Genomic DNA, 14,996 nt, shown 5'->3' on the forward strand with positions numbered 1-14,996 from the left:
TAAATTTCCCCCATGTAAGACTTAAGCTTGATAAAGTTAAGAATCTGGTCCAGAGGTTTCCCAATCCAGCAGCTTCAGCCTCGTTGGGAATACTAGCTCAGAGTTCCCAGTGAGACCTAGGAGCTCCTCAATCTTCCTGGGGCCCAGGAAACCATTTTTACAAAATCACCTGGTACATTTATCTGCACATCCCAGTTTAGGAACCACAACCCCACAAGGCCCAGGGAGAGAAAGTAGCTGCGTTCCACCTGGAACAGCTCAGACATGTCAGAGCCTGAACAAATCCGAGGACATGCACAGCCACAGGGACACTATTATGAGGAGTCATTGCAATGGATCATCTTCAGTCCGGATAAAACCAGAAAGAAAATAATCCACAGTTCCGAGCACCCTGCCCGGCGTGGAAGGCAATGCTATAAATGTCTGCAGTTGAATCTTCCATTAACCTAACCGTTTTTTAGTTTATAAGGATCTTTCCCATCTAGAAACAAGAATAGCTGCCAAGTGCAGCGTGCCCACCAGACAACACACTGCTGGTTTTACACTCATTGACTCATTTACACTCATTACAATTATATAGAATAGGGACTGTTGTTAACTCCAGTTTATAGAGGTGTAAATGCAGGCATGGAGAGGAGGAACTTTGCCCGAGTCAAAAAGCTAGAGGCACTCCTGGGATTGGGTCCAAGGGTCATCTGGTCCTAGGGACATGTCAGGGAACTCAGGAATGCCACACTTTGAGGCAGGAGAGCCGGTCAGCCTTGTCCCAGAGTGGATTTACTAAGTAGATTTACTAAACTTTAATGAGGGATTCCTAGAAGTCACTAAGACTCTAGTTAGGAAATTTAATAGGGTTTAATGGAGGTTAACAAGGTACATCCAACTTTCCCGCCAGGTTTTAACTTACCAGAGCCGAGCGGAGATTAACAAGCCCGGGAGGTGTAAAGGCACCTTCGTGATTTAATGGGGTTAATGAAACTGTCAGAGGTGGGCCGGGAGGGACAGAGCCGGGGCACGCCACCGTTAACCACTCAATCTGGTTGAGGTCAAGAGACATTTATTAAAAAGCTGAAGCCTGCCCTGTCCTGCCATGGGCACCACAGGGGGAGCAAGTCAAAGAAGGCCACAACCAACATGCGGCCGTGGTTACTCCTTGATGGTGGGATTTGGAGTCTTACTTTGTGCCTTTTTGATGTCGTCTAAATCACTGATAACGGGCATGAATCATTTTCACCAAACCTATAAAATTGCAAAGCAATTCTTCTCCACATGCTCAGTCTTGAGGTGACATATTCCTCAAACCTGTAGAAAATAGGTAAAAGCAACAAGAATAAGACAGTCTTAAATTGGGCAGCATTTCACTGGCAAAGGGCTGTCACCCATCGTCTCGGTGGGTTTTGTCACACCCCGTGAAATAGCCATATACAAGGTCACACCGGGCAGTGGGGGAGAACCAAAGCAAATCCTCTCTTCTGCCTCCCCGCGTGGCGCAATGTCGTCACTGAGCTCTTACTCCGTGCCAGGCCCAACGCTAAGCACGTTACCTGCCTTAGGCCCGTCGGAGGTGAGAACTATTATTCTATTACATAGTTAAGTTTATTAGAGAGGTGAAATGGCTTGTCCAAGGCCACCAGGACGTGGTGGGGACGAGAGGTCAAACACAGGTCTATCTGGCCCCGAAGTCCAGCGTGCCCTGCTGCTCACTCAGCAGGTGAGCTACTATCTCATGGGAGCATTGTTCTCAACAGTGAAGAAGCGGAAACGATCTGTATGTCAAATAAAAGGCAACCGGTTTTAGAAGTATTATGTCTACATGTAGAATAATCTCTAATGCATGGAAGAACTTTCATCGCAGTTTAGAAATACTAGGTAGGTAGAGTACATAGGTATATATGCATACATGTTACATGAACATGAATATATACATATACACACATAAATACGCGTGCACGCACACACCGGTATCTGTGACTCAGGCCGCATCTGTAGGCATATCAAGACATCTACTTCCCAGCTCCATGTATAGCCATACTATATCTGTATCATATGATTCAGAGTAAGGGGAAAATAGGAAGAAAAAGGCTTTCTGAAAATCAAGGGAGCTTCCTGGAAGAAGAGGCTCCTAAACAGACCCTTGAAGAAAATGGAAGGTTTCACAGGAGGCTAGGCTGAGGGGAAGTCCAGTCGGGAGCAAAAAGCTCAGATGCCAGAGTGAGGAGCATGGACTTTGGAGTCACCAAACCTACTATTAATAAAAATCCAAACCAAGCAACGCAATATGGCCAAGAAATGTTTGAGTGTCTGAGGTGACACCAAGTGACACCAAGAAAATGCCAGGTGTCTGAGGGAATCTGGAAAGGGACTCTGTCCCCCAGGAGCTGGGAATTTCAGAGGAGTTCGTTGTGAGACAGGGACGGAAAGTAATCCTTCCACTGCTGAAATCCTAGGGTCTGTGGGGCGGCCTCGGAAACCCACACCAGCCCGCCTTCGGATGAAGGGGCCGTGCGTAATGGGCTCGTGCCATCTTAGAGAAGCCAGTAAGGCTTAGCAAACGCAATGAGCTTAATTAAGTGAAGGCAGCTAATGAGAGAGACTTTTTGAGGGCGCATGACTACCGGGAAGATGGGACCATGCTAAAGGAGCAACAGGAGGATCCCGATGCCCAATCAGACCCCTCTGAGGCTCCTCCTTAGAGGACGGGGGAATGCAGGGGTGGACCCGGCTTCAGGGCGAGCAGTGCCCTCAGCTGTGTGTGTGTGTGTGGGGGGGGTCCGACTCAGCCATGTCAATAAGCAACTGCCTGAAGGTGAAACTGTAAGTATTGAAGCCTACGGAAGCCCAAAGAATGAGGACTGTGGAAAGCAACACTGACAAAATCCCAGCCTGCCTACTGGGGTTTATCTGCACTAGACCAAGTTGGACCTCACTGAGCCAACTTAAACAGTTCTGAAGAGGCTCCACCACCTTCAACGGTAAGGGTGTTTATTTCTGGTGGCTAATATTTGATATGATGCATCCTATTCGTGTTTCTAACAAGGAATATTTCCTTGAATATGAAAAAGTGGTCAGGACACCATATCAGCAGAAACAAGAGCTATTATTTGTTAAACACCTACTCAGTGCTAGACACTGTGCTAGGGTCATAATCCTCACACCAATCTGCAAAGGAGCTATTTTTCCAGTGGGGAAACAGGCTCAGGGAAGTTAGACAGCTGTCCTAGAGTCTTATGGTGAGCTGGAATTTGAACCTATGTCAGTCTGATTCCTCTGTGCACCGTGTGACCCCCACTACAGAGAGAAGTCGAATACTGACAGACATGGAGGGTCAGGAAAGCTCTCAGCAGAACTCGGGATCCCAGCAGTCGGGGGCGGGGGGGGGGGGGGGGGAGGGTTCTTGCAGGGAAAAAGTCCTCCACATCCTATGAGCCCTGCGCAGTAGTGACAGAAGGAGATTGAGTTACCAAGAGAAGATTGTTTTGTTCGGTGGCTCCTATCCAAAGAAAGAGAACAAAATGTATGATGTGTTTTGGACTTCTATAGGGAAACACAGACTTCTGTCCCAAGGTGACTTTAGGGAAGAAGGCCTCAGAGATCTTGGATTGCAAAACCCCAACATCCCTCGGGAGTTAGCCTCATGCCCAGGACTCCTAGCTCTGGGACTGTCTGGGTCCCCTCTCTGCTCGCCTGAGCTGCCGAAGGACGTTAGGAAAAGTGGGCCTGGGGCTCTAGGGTCTGGAGTCCTTAACTGGTTTCTCCACACCGAACTCGGAGGAGGGAGTGTGGCCACCAGGTGGCGCCCTCCGCCTAGTGGCAGCCCCAGGCCACAGGGGAAGGCTCAGGGGTATTTTCTGTCCCCTCACAGGTGCTGTGTTCGGTGACTGCTTTGATTCACACCACTGTAAAAATCTAAACAGTCAAGGCAGAAAGGGACTTAGATCTCTGGTCCGACCCCCTCATTTTACAGATGACACCAAGTTCCGGGAGTGCGGGGCAAGGAAATGCCCAGGGTCACACAGCAGCTAAAAACCCCTTCTCTTGACCACTGGGTCTGGTGCTTTCCCTACACACCAAGTGTTCTCACACTCCCACAAACACCTCCCACTCCCCACCAGTGAACTGCTGGAACTACTCTGAGCCAAGAGCCGTATCTCAGGGCGTTGGGGGAAGCCATGCTCCTTCCCTGTTCCCTGCCATTCCCTGTTGCTTCTAGATCAAACCCTGCAGCCGAACCCCAACTACAACAGAGGCAGTAACGATAGCTCATGTTTACCACTGCCTATTCTGGGCTAGCCTGAGAGCTTTCCAATCATCATCTAATCATTATTGGGTCATCACATCTCCGTGAGTCATTCTGCTTTCCCTTTTACAGAAGAGGGAGGGCTCTGGGGCTCAGAGAGGTTAAGAAACCTGTCCAGTGCCACACAGCTTATCCAACCAGCTCATGTGGTTGTTGAGTACAGGCCTGGGGGTCAGTCCCAACCTCCCTGTTGACCTTGGCCCTGTCTTTTGTACTATATTCTCTGTTTCAAACCACTTCAAAAAACCTTTTCCTGTTTCAGCCTGACAGAGTTCTGTGGATTGAGGAAAAGCATCATTAGCCCATCTTAAAGATTAGAAAACTGGGACCCGAGAAGATGGGTGGCCCAAGGTCACCTGACACATGGTAGGCTTGGATCTGGAACCCAGGGCTTTACCCACTGTGTGGAATACTCCAAAGGACCCTCCACAGCTCACTGCCCAACTACAGCCCTGCTGATGTCTCCCAAACTTGTGGAACTCAGTGGCTAAAATCGCAGGTTTAGGAGACAGACGGGTTTGGGTGTGCATGCCCGCTGGGCCACTTAGTTATGTGACTGTGAATAGTTACCTACCCTCCATGGCTGTTAGGAAGTGTAAACGAGCCCATAGATGTTGCACACTGCTGCCTGGTGCACAGTAAGTGCTCAGGAAATGGTGCCTAGTTATTGATATGATTAACTAAAGCTCTGTGTTTAATATTCCTTGCCTCACATCATTAAGGTAAACCAGGGCAGGTGGGGGGCAATAGCGGTATTTCTGAAAGTAAGGCAGTGGTATATGGTAGAAATACTATGCAAGCCACAAATGCGAGCCGTGTCTATAATTACAATTGTTCTAGGAGGCACGTTAAAAAAGTAGAGAGAAACAGTAGAAATAAAATTGAACAATATAGTTTATTACATGTACATTGTCCCATATGGCAGCCATTAGCCAAGTATGGTTACTGAGTGCTTGAGGTGTGGTCCAAGCTGAGATGTGCTCTAAGTATAAAATATACCCCTGAATTTGAAGACTTAATATGAAAAAAAGAATGGAAAATATCTCATAAGTAATTTCTATGTGGACTACATGTCGAAATTATAGTTTAGACATATTGCATTAATAAATAAATATATAATGTATAAGTAATATAATAAACTATATTGTTCAATTTTATTTCACCTGTTTCTCTCTACTTTTTTAACGTGCCTCCTAGAACAATTGTAATTATAGACACGGCTCGCATTTGTGGTTTGCATAGTATTTCTACCATATACTGCTGCCTTACTTTCAGAAATGCCACTATTGGGGCACCTGGGTGGCTCAGTCGATAAGCGTCTGCCTTCAGCTCAGGTCATGGTCCCAGGGTCCTGGGATCGAGTCCCGCATCGGGCTCCCTGCTCCACGGGAAGCCTGCTTCTCCCTCTCCCACTCCCCCTGCTTCTGTTCCTGCTCTTGCTATCTCTCTCTGTCAAATAAATAAATAAAATCTTTAAAAAAAAAAAAAAGAAATGCCGCTATTGCAGCCCGCCTGCCCTGGTTTACCTTAATGATGTGGAATGTAAGGGATTTGAACCAGGAATCCACTCACTGGCTGGGTGCCCTTGGGCAAGTCACTGCAAATTTCTGTGCCAATTGGAAATACAGGTCCGCCCCCTCCCTGGCCCCGCCTCCCCCCATCTGAAAGCAGAGCATTCCTGTGACACCTTTTGTAAGCCAAAATGGCATAAAGCAAAGGAGTAATTACTGTTAATCTATAGGGGGAAAAAACTGAGCATTCCTGGACCAAAAAAAGGAACTTCCTAGGCTTCTCTGATACCTTAGGACACATCTAGCTAATGGAGATAGAGCACAGATGCTCACAGGCACAGGTCAAAGCTCTGGTAGATTTTGATGCTGAGATGCTGAGTGTGGCTCTCAGGGAAGGAGCCTGGTGGGGCCCCTCTCGCTGCAGGGGCCTGCGCTGTCTCTGTATCACCTCACTGCACAACACACACTGAATGCTATTTTTGCTTTTTGCCTTTTTTCATAAAAGTGAAAATCCTCTTCTAATTTCTTTTGGTTAGCAGAAAACAGGTACTCACATAGGTCTTTCATAAAGTGAAGTAGCAGAGGACAAACTTCTGAAAGGCAGGGGGACCTGTGTGCCCTGACCTTTCCAAAACAAGAAAACAAACCAAAATAAATCCTCAACGCCTCACAGGCTATTGTGGGGGTGAAATAAAATCATAAAAATAGATCTACCAGGGACAATGCACTACTTTGCATGCCTTATCTCATTCAGTCCTCACACAGCCCAGGAAGTTGGGGTCATGATCTCTCCTAGTTTGTAGGTGAGGACACAAGGCTCAGAAATGTTCAGTCAGGGGCGCCTGGGTGGCTCAGTTGGTTAAGCGACTGCCTTCGGCTCAGGTCATGATCCTGGAGTCCTGGGATCGAGTCCCACATCGGGCTCCCTGCTCGGCGGGGAGTCTGCTTCTCCCTCTGACCCTCCCCTCTCATGCTCTCTGTCTCATTCTCTCTCTCAAATAAATAAATAAAATCTTTAAAAAAAAAAAAAAAAAAAAGAAATGTTCAGTCACTTGTCCAGAGTCTCTTGGCCACTGTATTGTTCTATATCCTGCACTAAAAGTTGAAAGTAAACACGGGGAAAAGAATAAAATTCCCCGCCGTGACCTTGAGCAAGTCCCTCCATTCTATGGGCCTCGGTTTCCCCTTCCTGTAAAATGAGGGAAATGTTTGGATGGTGGGTAAGGATCTTTGAGGTCCCAGTGTTATGGGGTGCTCTGAACATTTCTGTGAAAATAGGACTTCCGGAACTCTTTGAAAGTCCAATGACTTCCATTGTCCGTTCTGTGGGGATAAATGTGCATTTCTGTTTGTTTGAATAACATTTGTGGGAGCTGTATATAGTGTCTGTCTGCTTACATTAGACGCTGTGTATTATAGTCAAGAGTCTTTCACTATTTCCCATATAAACCTTGTTTTTTATGGGTTTGGGAGAGCTCAGCTGTAAAAACTCCCTTGGCTGAAAAAAAATTTTTTTTCAAACAAATTAGGTTTAAATCAGGAGGCTGGTTTCAGACACTTCAGACCCTGCATATTTTTTCTTCCTAGTCACTTTTCATTTAAAAATGAGACTTGCTGATTTCTTAGTTTCGTTTCTTTTATGGGGATTTAGCAAGACCATAAGCTTAACTGTTGGTTGCATGACGAGAATGGATCCAGAGCCTTTTCCAAGGGAGCGGGGGTGGGGGGAGTGGGGGGGGGGCCTGAAGCCTTCAGACGTCCTTCTAATCCTAGCTCACTAGCTCAGTCTTTGACTGGATGTGTGACCCTGAGCTGGTCATTTCACCTTCCCTTCTTCCTGTCAGGAGCAGGATTCCTTCACTGAACCCTTCTAGTTTATGGGGAGAAAAACATGCTTGGAGAAGTGGAAGTTCCAAGGAAAGATGAATATCAGAGGCTGGGACAAAGAATAACATGCTGTTTTCACCAGCAGAAAGTAGATTCCTGGAGTGAGAGTGTTACAGTCAGGAGAAAACCCAGAGGTCAAGAAGCCTACCACCTTCCTCACATTATAGATGGGATCCACTCTGAGCTGGGAAAGGGGAAGAGAGTTACTGGTGAAGGCTGGGGTTAGAATCCAGATTCCTTCCCAAACCCCCTCCTTTCTTTCTAAACCACCTTACTTTGGGGGCCAAGAAAGATCCGACTGAGATGGCTTTATTTGTATGAACACACACACACACATCTTGGAGGTGCTCTGAGATGTGGGGAAAAGCCAGGTCACCAGAGGCAGACAGAGATGCCCTTTGATCCGAGCCAACCCACCTTTTACTGTCTGTGTGACCTTGAACGAAGTCCTTCACCTCTCCGGAGCCCAGCTGCCTCAGTATTAACCTCATGCAATCTTCATGAGGCTTAAATGAAATAATGCATGCTAAGGGCTTAAATAATTTCCTCTACAAATTTTAGTTGTTGTTATGATTATTTCATGCATTAATAGGTTTTAAATGTAAGAAAAGAAAAAAAATAAACGTAAGAAAAGATTCTATTTACTGCGTGGAAGGAATAATAAAACTCTTCACAACAAATATTTACTATTCTATGTTAATGGGTGGTGATTATTAGGATCCTTTCATATTCTTATATTGATACCCACAGTGCCTAGCACCAGGTGGGTGCTCAATTCATGTATGTTGAATAAAGTGTACCAAAAGTACACTGGCCACTGGAGAAATTAGAAGGCAACGGCAGCATAATGTTTTTGATTGTAAAAGTAATACTTATTCATTGTTTAAAAATGTAGAAAAATATAGCTCAGCAAAAGGAAAAGTCAAAATTATCCCTATTCCTCAAACTCAGAGGTAGAGGTGTAAATGTTTTGATGTATATTCTTCCACTTTTTCTCCACGAATGCTATTTAGTTAGTTTTACATAAAGCAGGGTCTGGATAAACTGTCTTTAGCAACCCGGGAGGGTTTTTTGGTTTTTTTTTTTCCTCCACTTAATATATCATGAACAATCTCCATGTCAATTCCCACACTTTTTCCAGTGGCTGTGTAGTAACCCACTGCACTGATGGATTTATTTAACCAGTTCTGTAATTATAACACATCGGGTCCTTCTGTATTTTTCACTCTTCAGTAGAATAGTCCTGGCGTTAAAGCTTTGTAACATCAGTGACTACTCCCTTACAATAAATACCTGGAATTTACTTTTAAGTCAGCGACCATTCCATTTCCCCCCTTGATATTAAAAAAAAAAAAAAAGTGATGTTCTTAATTCAAAAATACTAATGACACTGTTTCTGCCTCTGCGGGATTGAGGTAGGTTTCCGACAAACCGCGTTGAACCCCGGGAGAGAATGAGGAAGCACCCCCCAGGCTCTAAAGCCATTCCATGGAGGGAGCGCTCACGAAAGGTGAGAGGCTGGAGAGCCGGCGGCGGAGACAAGCCCGGGAGCCCGAGCCCGGAGACCCCCTGCGCAGACTGGTTTGTGAAACCCGGAGCAAGTCCGCCGCGGCCTGGGGGCTGGGCTCTGCCAGCCGGCGAGGGAGGACTGCAAGTGTGGCTTGGGCGTTCTGGGGGAGAGCGCGAGGACATCCCCGTGACCCCCGCAAGGGGCAGCCCCCTGTCTCAGCTCCCAGGTCCTAGGCCTGAGATGGGGACCACACATGGTTGGAACTGAATTTGAGGCTCCATCCACCACTGTCTTCTCAAGCACGGCTTGGGCCCGGCCGGATGGGGCTTCCTGGGGAGGCATGGTTATGCCAAGCTTGGCTCCGGCTGCCTCGGGCGGTACCCCTCGGGACCCTCTCTCCACTCACTGGCCAGGGCTCCGGGAAAGCAGGACCCGGGTGCGCATTCCTCCCGTGCCTAGGATACTTCACGGCGCTAAAAATAGTCGAGGGAGCCGAGCTCTGCGTAAAGCCAGAGGACCATCTAGAAACTACACTGGAGTCCTGGGTTCGAATCCAGATAAGGCCCCCTTCCGTGTGGAGGAACCAGGATCGGCTTGCTCCCTGAGCCTCAGTTTCTCCATGCGTGTCAGGATGTCTAAGGGGCTTCTCAGCTCTTGGAAAGAAAAGGAAAAAGAAAAAGAAAACCCCTCGATTTTTCTTTTCTGTTCCTCCCTGAGGGCCTTGGGGCCTGGGGCCGGGGACTGAGGCCGGGGGAGGGGTGTGCAGGGCCGCTCATTACCACGAGGTGTTGCCCTAGTTAAATCGCGGGCCTGTTTGATCTGGCGGCGGGTGGCGAGAGGGAAAAAAGGAAAAAGTAGGGGGGTCGGAGTAGAGAGACACTCACACCTCCCCCACCGTTTCCTCGCACCCATAAAACACCTTTTATTAACTCCTTCGCGTCCGGAAGGGCTGGCGTAGCCGTTCAGCTCCTGCCACGGTGGGTGTTTACAGCCGAGTCTAATGGGGCCCCATATTCACCCCGATGCCGGGACGAGGCGCCCTGGACACGCCTGATCCTGGAGCTGCCCGGGGTCTCCTTTCTGGCGCACACCCCAACCCGAGGGCCTCCAGCTCCCGAGCAAGAAAGCGCCCGGAGACCCGCGCGTGCGTCCGCGCCCCTCCCTGGCAGTGAACGCGGAGACCCGTGCGGACACCGCAAAGCGGGCGTTCCCTCGCGCGACGTGGGAGCTGTTGGGACACGGAAAGCGCTTAGCCTCGAGCCTAGCGCAGAGTTGCGCGCAAAGCTAGCTGTCTGTACACTGTTATTTAGGGATACGTAAACGCCAGCGTTTGCCTGCCCCACTTTAGCCTTCCACGCATCCTCGCCTTGGCAAATGCATCCGCTTTTATTCGCTCCCACACCCAGTCCTGGGTGTGCCCGTGGGGGCACAGAAACCAGCTGTCCTGCACACGTGCCCGAACGAGCAAGCACACACACTCCATTGCTTTGCACAAATCCACATGCTCTCTCACAAATACCTGTTTAGTGCTTTGTTGCTGGAAAGAAACCTAACTGTCTCAGTGTAACCATAAGCACTCACGAGCTTATTTTAGTCAAGGATAAAGTAATAGCCGCTATGATCTGTCGAGCTCTTACTGCATGCAGGGAGCTGTGCTAGGCACACCCTGTGCTTATTATCCGCGCCCCCCACCCCGGCACAGTTGCGGGGCTCCGTGTGAGTTCCTGTACCACTATGCACACATCTATAAGATCAGGAATCTCATGTACGTGAACATATTCCCCAGCGCATCCGCTCCTCCGAGTTGCAATGCCCTCGGATGCCCTTTATTTGTGTGACAAGCCCCCTTCCCAATAACCCCAAAACACCGCCTGCAGACACCATACTAACCCACACACAAGCTCAAATGCTGACCCATATAAATCCTAGCCTGTCCTAGCTGGGTCTAATTCGTTTCCAGTTTTCTGTCTGTGGGTTCACTAAAGTTATCCCGGCCAGCCATTATATTCTAAAAACTTTGTTCTTTGTCCCACGAATAAATCCTTTATCTACCCCCTTTCCCGACTTGAGTTGCAATTTGGTCTGAATATTTATCAAAACAGAAGTCAGAACAGAAGGTTCTCCACCTAGCAGAAATGATGGGGCCAGTGGATATACCCACCAAGACATCACACAGGCTGCCTCTGATTTCAGAAAATCTTTTATTAGTCAAGAGCATAGATACTGCTTTGGCAAAGGGAGGGGGCAGTGAGTGGTCTTATAGATTTGAGGTAGAAAAAGGGTAGGGATGGGGGATAAACAAACACCTGAGCGCAGCAGGCATAGTAGGTAGTTTAAATACATAAAAACTTTTCAACATAGAGAAAAGTTTTTATTTACAAAGGAAGGAAGGAAGGAAGGAAGAAGGGAGAGGGATAGAGGAAGGAAGGAAGGAAAGAAGGAAGGAAGGAAAGGAGGGAAGGAGAGAAAGCGTTTCCCTTGGAACTGAATAGGAAGTGCAGCGACAATAAAATAAAATAAAACACCACTGTTTGAGGGAGAACAACAAAAGGCAGCCCTCCATCTTCCTGGTTTGGTTCTCTTTCCCTGGCAGAAAACTATTGATTCCTCTTATTGCATTTTAATTTGGGAAGAGAGCGCTCGGGGGATTTGCCGCAAAGCGGACAGGAGGACGAGAAAAAGAGCCAGTAGGCAAAGTGGAGAAAGCATCGGGGGTTCTAAATTCGCCCCAGAAGGGTTGGAAGGGTGCGTTTTAGCGCGCTGGAGTCCCGCAGTCCCTCTCTCCCGCATTGTGCAGCCAAGAGCCGCCCTCTCAGTTTGGGGGGGGGTGGATATATATATATTTCTCTTTCTCTTAATGTATTAAAAACAATTTCAAATGACATTGCACGTGCGATCCAAGTGTGTTGTTGCAGCCGGCAACCTGCCAGCTCGCAGCAGAGGCTCTGCGGGATGCGCCCCTATAAGCCCCTGGCACCCAGAGCCTGGCCCTCGCCGCCGCCTTCCTCTCCTCCCGGGGCTCCGGGGTCGGGCAGCCGTGGCGGGGTCCTCGGCGCGGCCTCAGCTCACTGGTTTAACTCCAGCGCCCAGACTTGCTGCGGCCAGCCTGTGCGCCCTTTAATCCTCTTCTCGCCTGGGCCCAGGGCAGGAGGAAAGGCTTCGTGTTGCTGCTGCCAGAGGACACACACAAGAAAAGAGGCGAGAGACAGGTTTAAATTTTTCTGCTCCTATCACCCGGGCATTGAGTCGGGGTGGGGAAAAGGTTTTGGGAGCAGTAACTGGGCGCCTTTCAGTAAGTGACGGATTTCTGTTTGCGAAATAGGCAAACAGGCTCATAAATTTGCCTTTATGCGCCAGAGTTTCTGGGGGCCGGGATGGGCTGGGCAGCTTCTGGAAGCATGGTAACAAGAATTTTCTGTGTCTTGTGAAATTGGTGCGCGTAGTTTGGGCTTTATGGTGCCAAAGGATGACCGCCGGGGTTGGAATGCGAAGGGTGGGAATCAACAGTTTTCCCGCTCGCGGACCTGCGTCCCCCCTACAAGTCCCACCCGCTTTCCAACCTAATTTAGCGTCGGGCTTGGTTGCGGGGTTGGGTCCCTGCTGGCGCGCTGGGAGCCTCAGACGGCTAGGCGAAGGAGGAACGAGTCGGCCTGGCCCACTATCCTCCTTCCCGGCTCTTAGCACGAACCAAGCGGTGCTACTTGCAAGAGGCGTAGACGAGCAGTGGGTGGGGATATGCCCCCAAACTCCTTGCAACCAGGTGTCGCCCCGGCCTGCCTCTCCTCCACCCTGGTGGCAGTTTAGAGACCCGATGCGTATCGATCTTGCCCAGTCTCCCCAGGCGAGCTTTCCCTAGTTTACCACAGGCCCCTGCGAGTCAAAGAAGACCTGGCAGGGCATTCTGGCTGACTCCAAACTTGCTGCGGCGGGCCTGAACACACCAATTTAGAGAAGCGAGTTCGCTAGCCTGGCAATCACCGCCCTCAGAGGTCCCAGAGCCCTGGGCCAGCGGCACCGCCCTCCAGAAAGTGTTGCCCTTCCTGGAGAGGATCGAGAAAGGTCGAGTAGGGATTGTGATCTCCAAAGCCAAACGCAGTGGGGGAGACCCGTGCCTCTTGCTTGTCAGAGTTTACACACCAAACGGTCAAGGTCGCCCTCAGAACTAGCTCGTGGCCAGTGGAGCAGTGGACCCGTTCTAGACTGGGAGTAGAAGACCTGACTTGTTTTACCCCAGTTCCACCTCTGACTCCTCGGTGTGTGGCCTCTACCTCCCAGTACCACTCTGGGTCTCAGTTTCCCTATCCGTACAACAATGGAAGTAGCCTAGCCTCTTCAGCAAAAACCCTTTGAAAACAGTAACTGAGTCCACGTGCATAAACCCCCACTAAGGCAAATTAAACACTTCTACAGCATTCTTAACGTGAATTCCAGGAAAGCCCAGGAATGGATCAGACCCCCTTGAAATTGGAAGCAAAATATAAGACATGTGCATTTTCTCGGGTCCGCATCTTCCAAAGGATCCTTAAAAGGGATCCTTTCAGGATGGTCTTCATTCACAGCCTTACAAAGACTGTCCCACATTACAAATGAGCTCAAACATGAATCCGCCTCCCACCACGCACACAATCCCACACTACAGCCTCAGAATTCCCCGCAGCCTCTCAAAATCACACACACGGCAACGCAGACTCCTTCCACTGCGAACGGGGCCTGCGGGTGCTGACCCAGCCCTCACCCTGGGCCGGAGCCCGCAGGCCCCGGACTTACCAGCTCCCTTTTCCGCTTGCTCTCGCGGCCGCCATCCGCCTTCTTGAGTTCGGCCTTGAAGGCTTCGGGGTCGCCGGCCTGTGCGTCCTTGGCCAGCACGTCCATCAGATAGGCGATGTAGCTGGTGGCCAGGCGCAGAGTCTTGATCTTGGAGAGCTTGGTGTCCGCAGGCACGTTGGGGATGCACTCGCGCAGCTCTGCGAACGCGCTGTTAATGCTCTCTGTGCGCCTCCGCTCCTTCTTGGGTCCTGAGGCTTTCCGCCGGCCCAGGCGGCCTCCGAGCGCCTCCAGCCGCCCGGGGCTCTGGCCGGGCCTGGCGTCCGGACCGTAGGCTGCGGTGGCCGCCGCGGCCGTGGGCGGTGGCCCGCTGGCGGGGAAGTCCGGGGCAGCGTCAGCGGGGCTCAGCAGCCAGCTCTGGAAGTAGGGCCGCTCCTGGTGACAGCGCGAGGCCGGGCCGAAGAGGAAGGGTTCGTGGAGCATGGGGTGCGTTGGGTGTGGGTGGTGATGGTGGTGATGGTGGTGATGGTGTGCGTAGCTGCCCACGAGGTTCATGTTGGAGCGGCCTCTGGCCTGCGCCGCCAGCGCGATTAGCGCCGCCCCATGCGCCCCACAGACTGCCGGGGCCACCCGTGGGCTCCGGGGTGGCGCTCTGCTGGACGCCGGCTCTGGGGCAGTGTGGGGCAAGGCTGAAGAGAGGCGCGCAGCCCGCTGGCCTCTCGCGCGCTGGGACGCCGAGGCCGGGAGACCTATTTAACCCTTCTGCGGCCTCCCCTTCAGGGTCTGGCTTATATAAGGCCGCGGCTTGGATGTCAACCTCTCCCTGGAGCCAATGGTAGGGGGGCGGGGAGGAGGAAAGGGGGTGGCCGTCCCTGGTTTTAAGCTCGGCTAGCCGGCACCGCTCGACTCTAGGCCGCCTGCGGGGACAGGGAGGCGGCCCCGCCTCCGCCTCCCCACCCCCAGTTCCTGGCTGGGGGGAGGCGGGGGCTCCGTACTTGAGGCACAGGCCTGTCAACACCCTAGACGG

The 14,996-nt window shown here is 50.5% G+C and overlaps 1 protein-coding gene across 1 annotated transcript; it reads right to left on the reverse strand.

The window, feature by feature from the left end:
* Positions 1 to 12,270: 12,270 nt before the first annotated feature.
* On the reverse strand, positions 12,271 to 14,524 carry HAND1 (heart and neural crest derivatives expressed 1). Its single transcript, XM_035012315.1, has 2 exons — positions 13,973 to 14,524; positions 12,271 to 12,375 (listed from the first exon to the last, which is right to left on the reverse strand). Exons 1-2 carry the CDS (start codon positions 14,522 to 14,524, stop codon positions 12,271 to 12,273), a joined length of 657 nt encoding a protein of 218 aa, XP_034868206.1.
* Positions 14,525 to 14,996: the final 472 nt, after the last annotated feature.

Source organism: Mirounga leonina, unplaced genomic scaffold (assembly GCF_011800145.1).
Source record: "Mirounga leonina isolate KUSES-001 unplaced genomic scaffold, KU_Mleo_1.0 Mir_104, whole genome shotgun sequence".
Lineage (NCBI taxonomy): Eukaryota > Metazoa > Chordata > Mammalia > Carnivora > Phocidae > Mirounga > Mirounga leonina.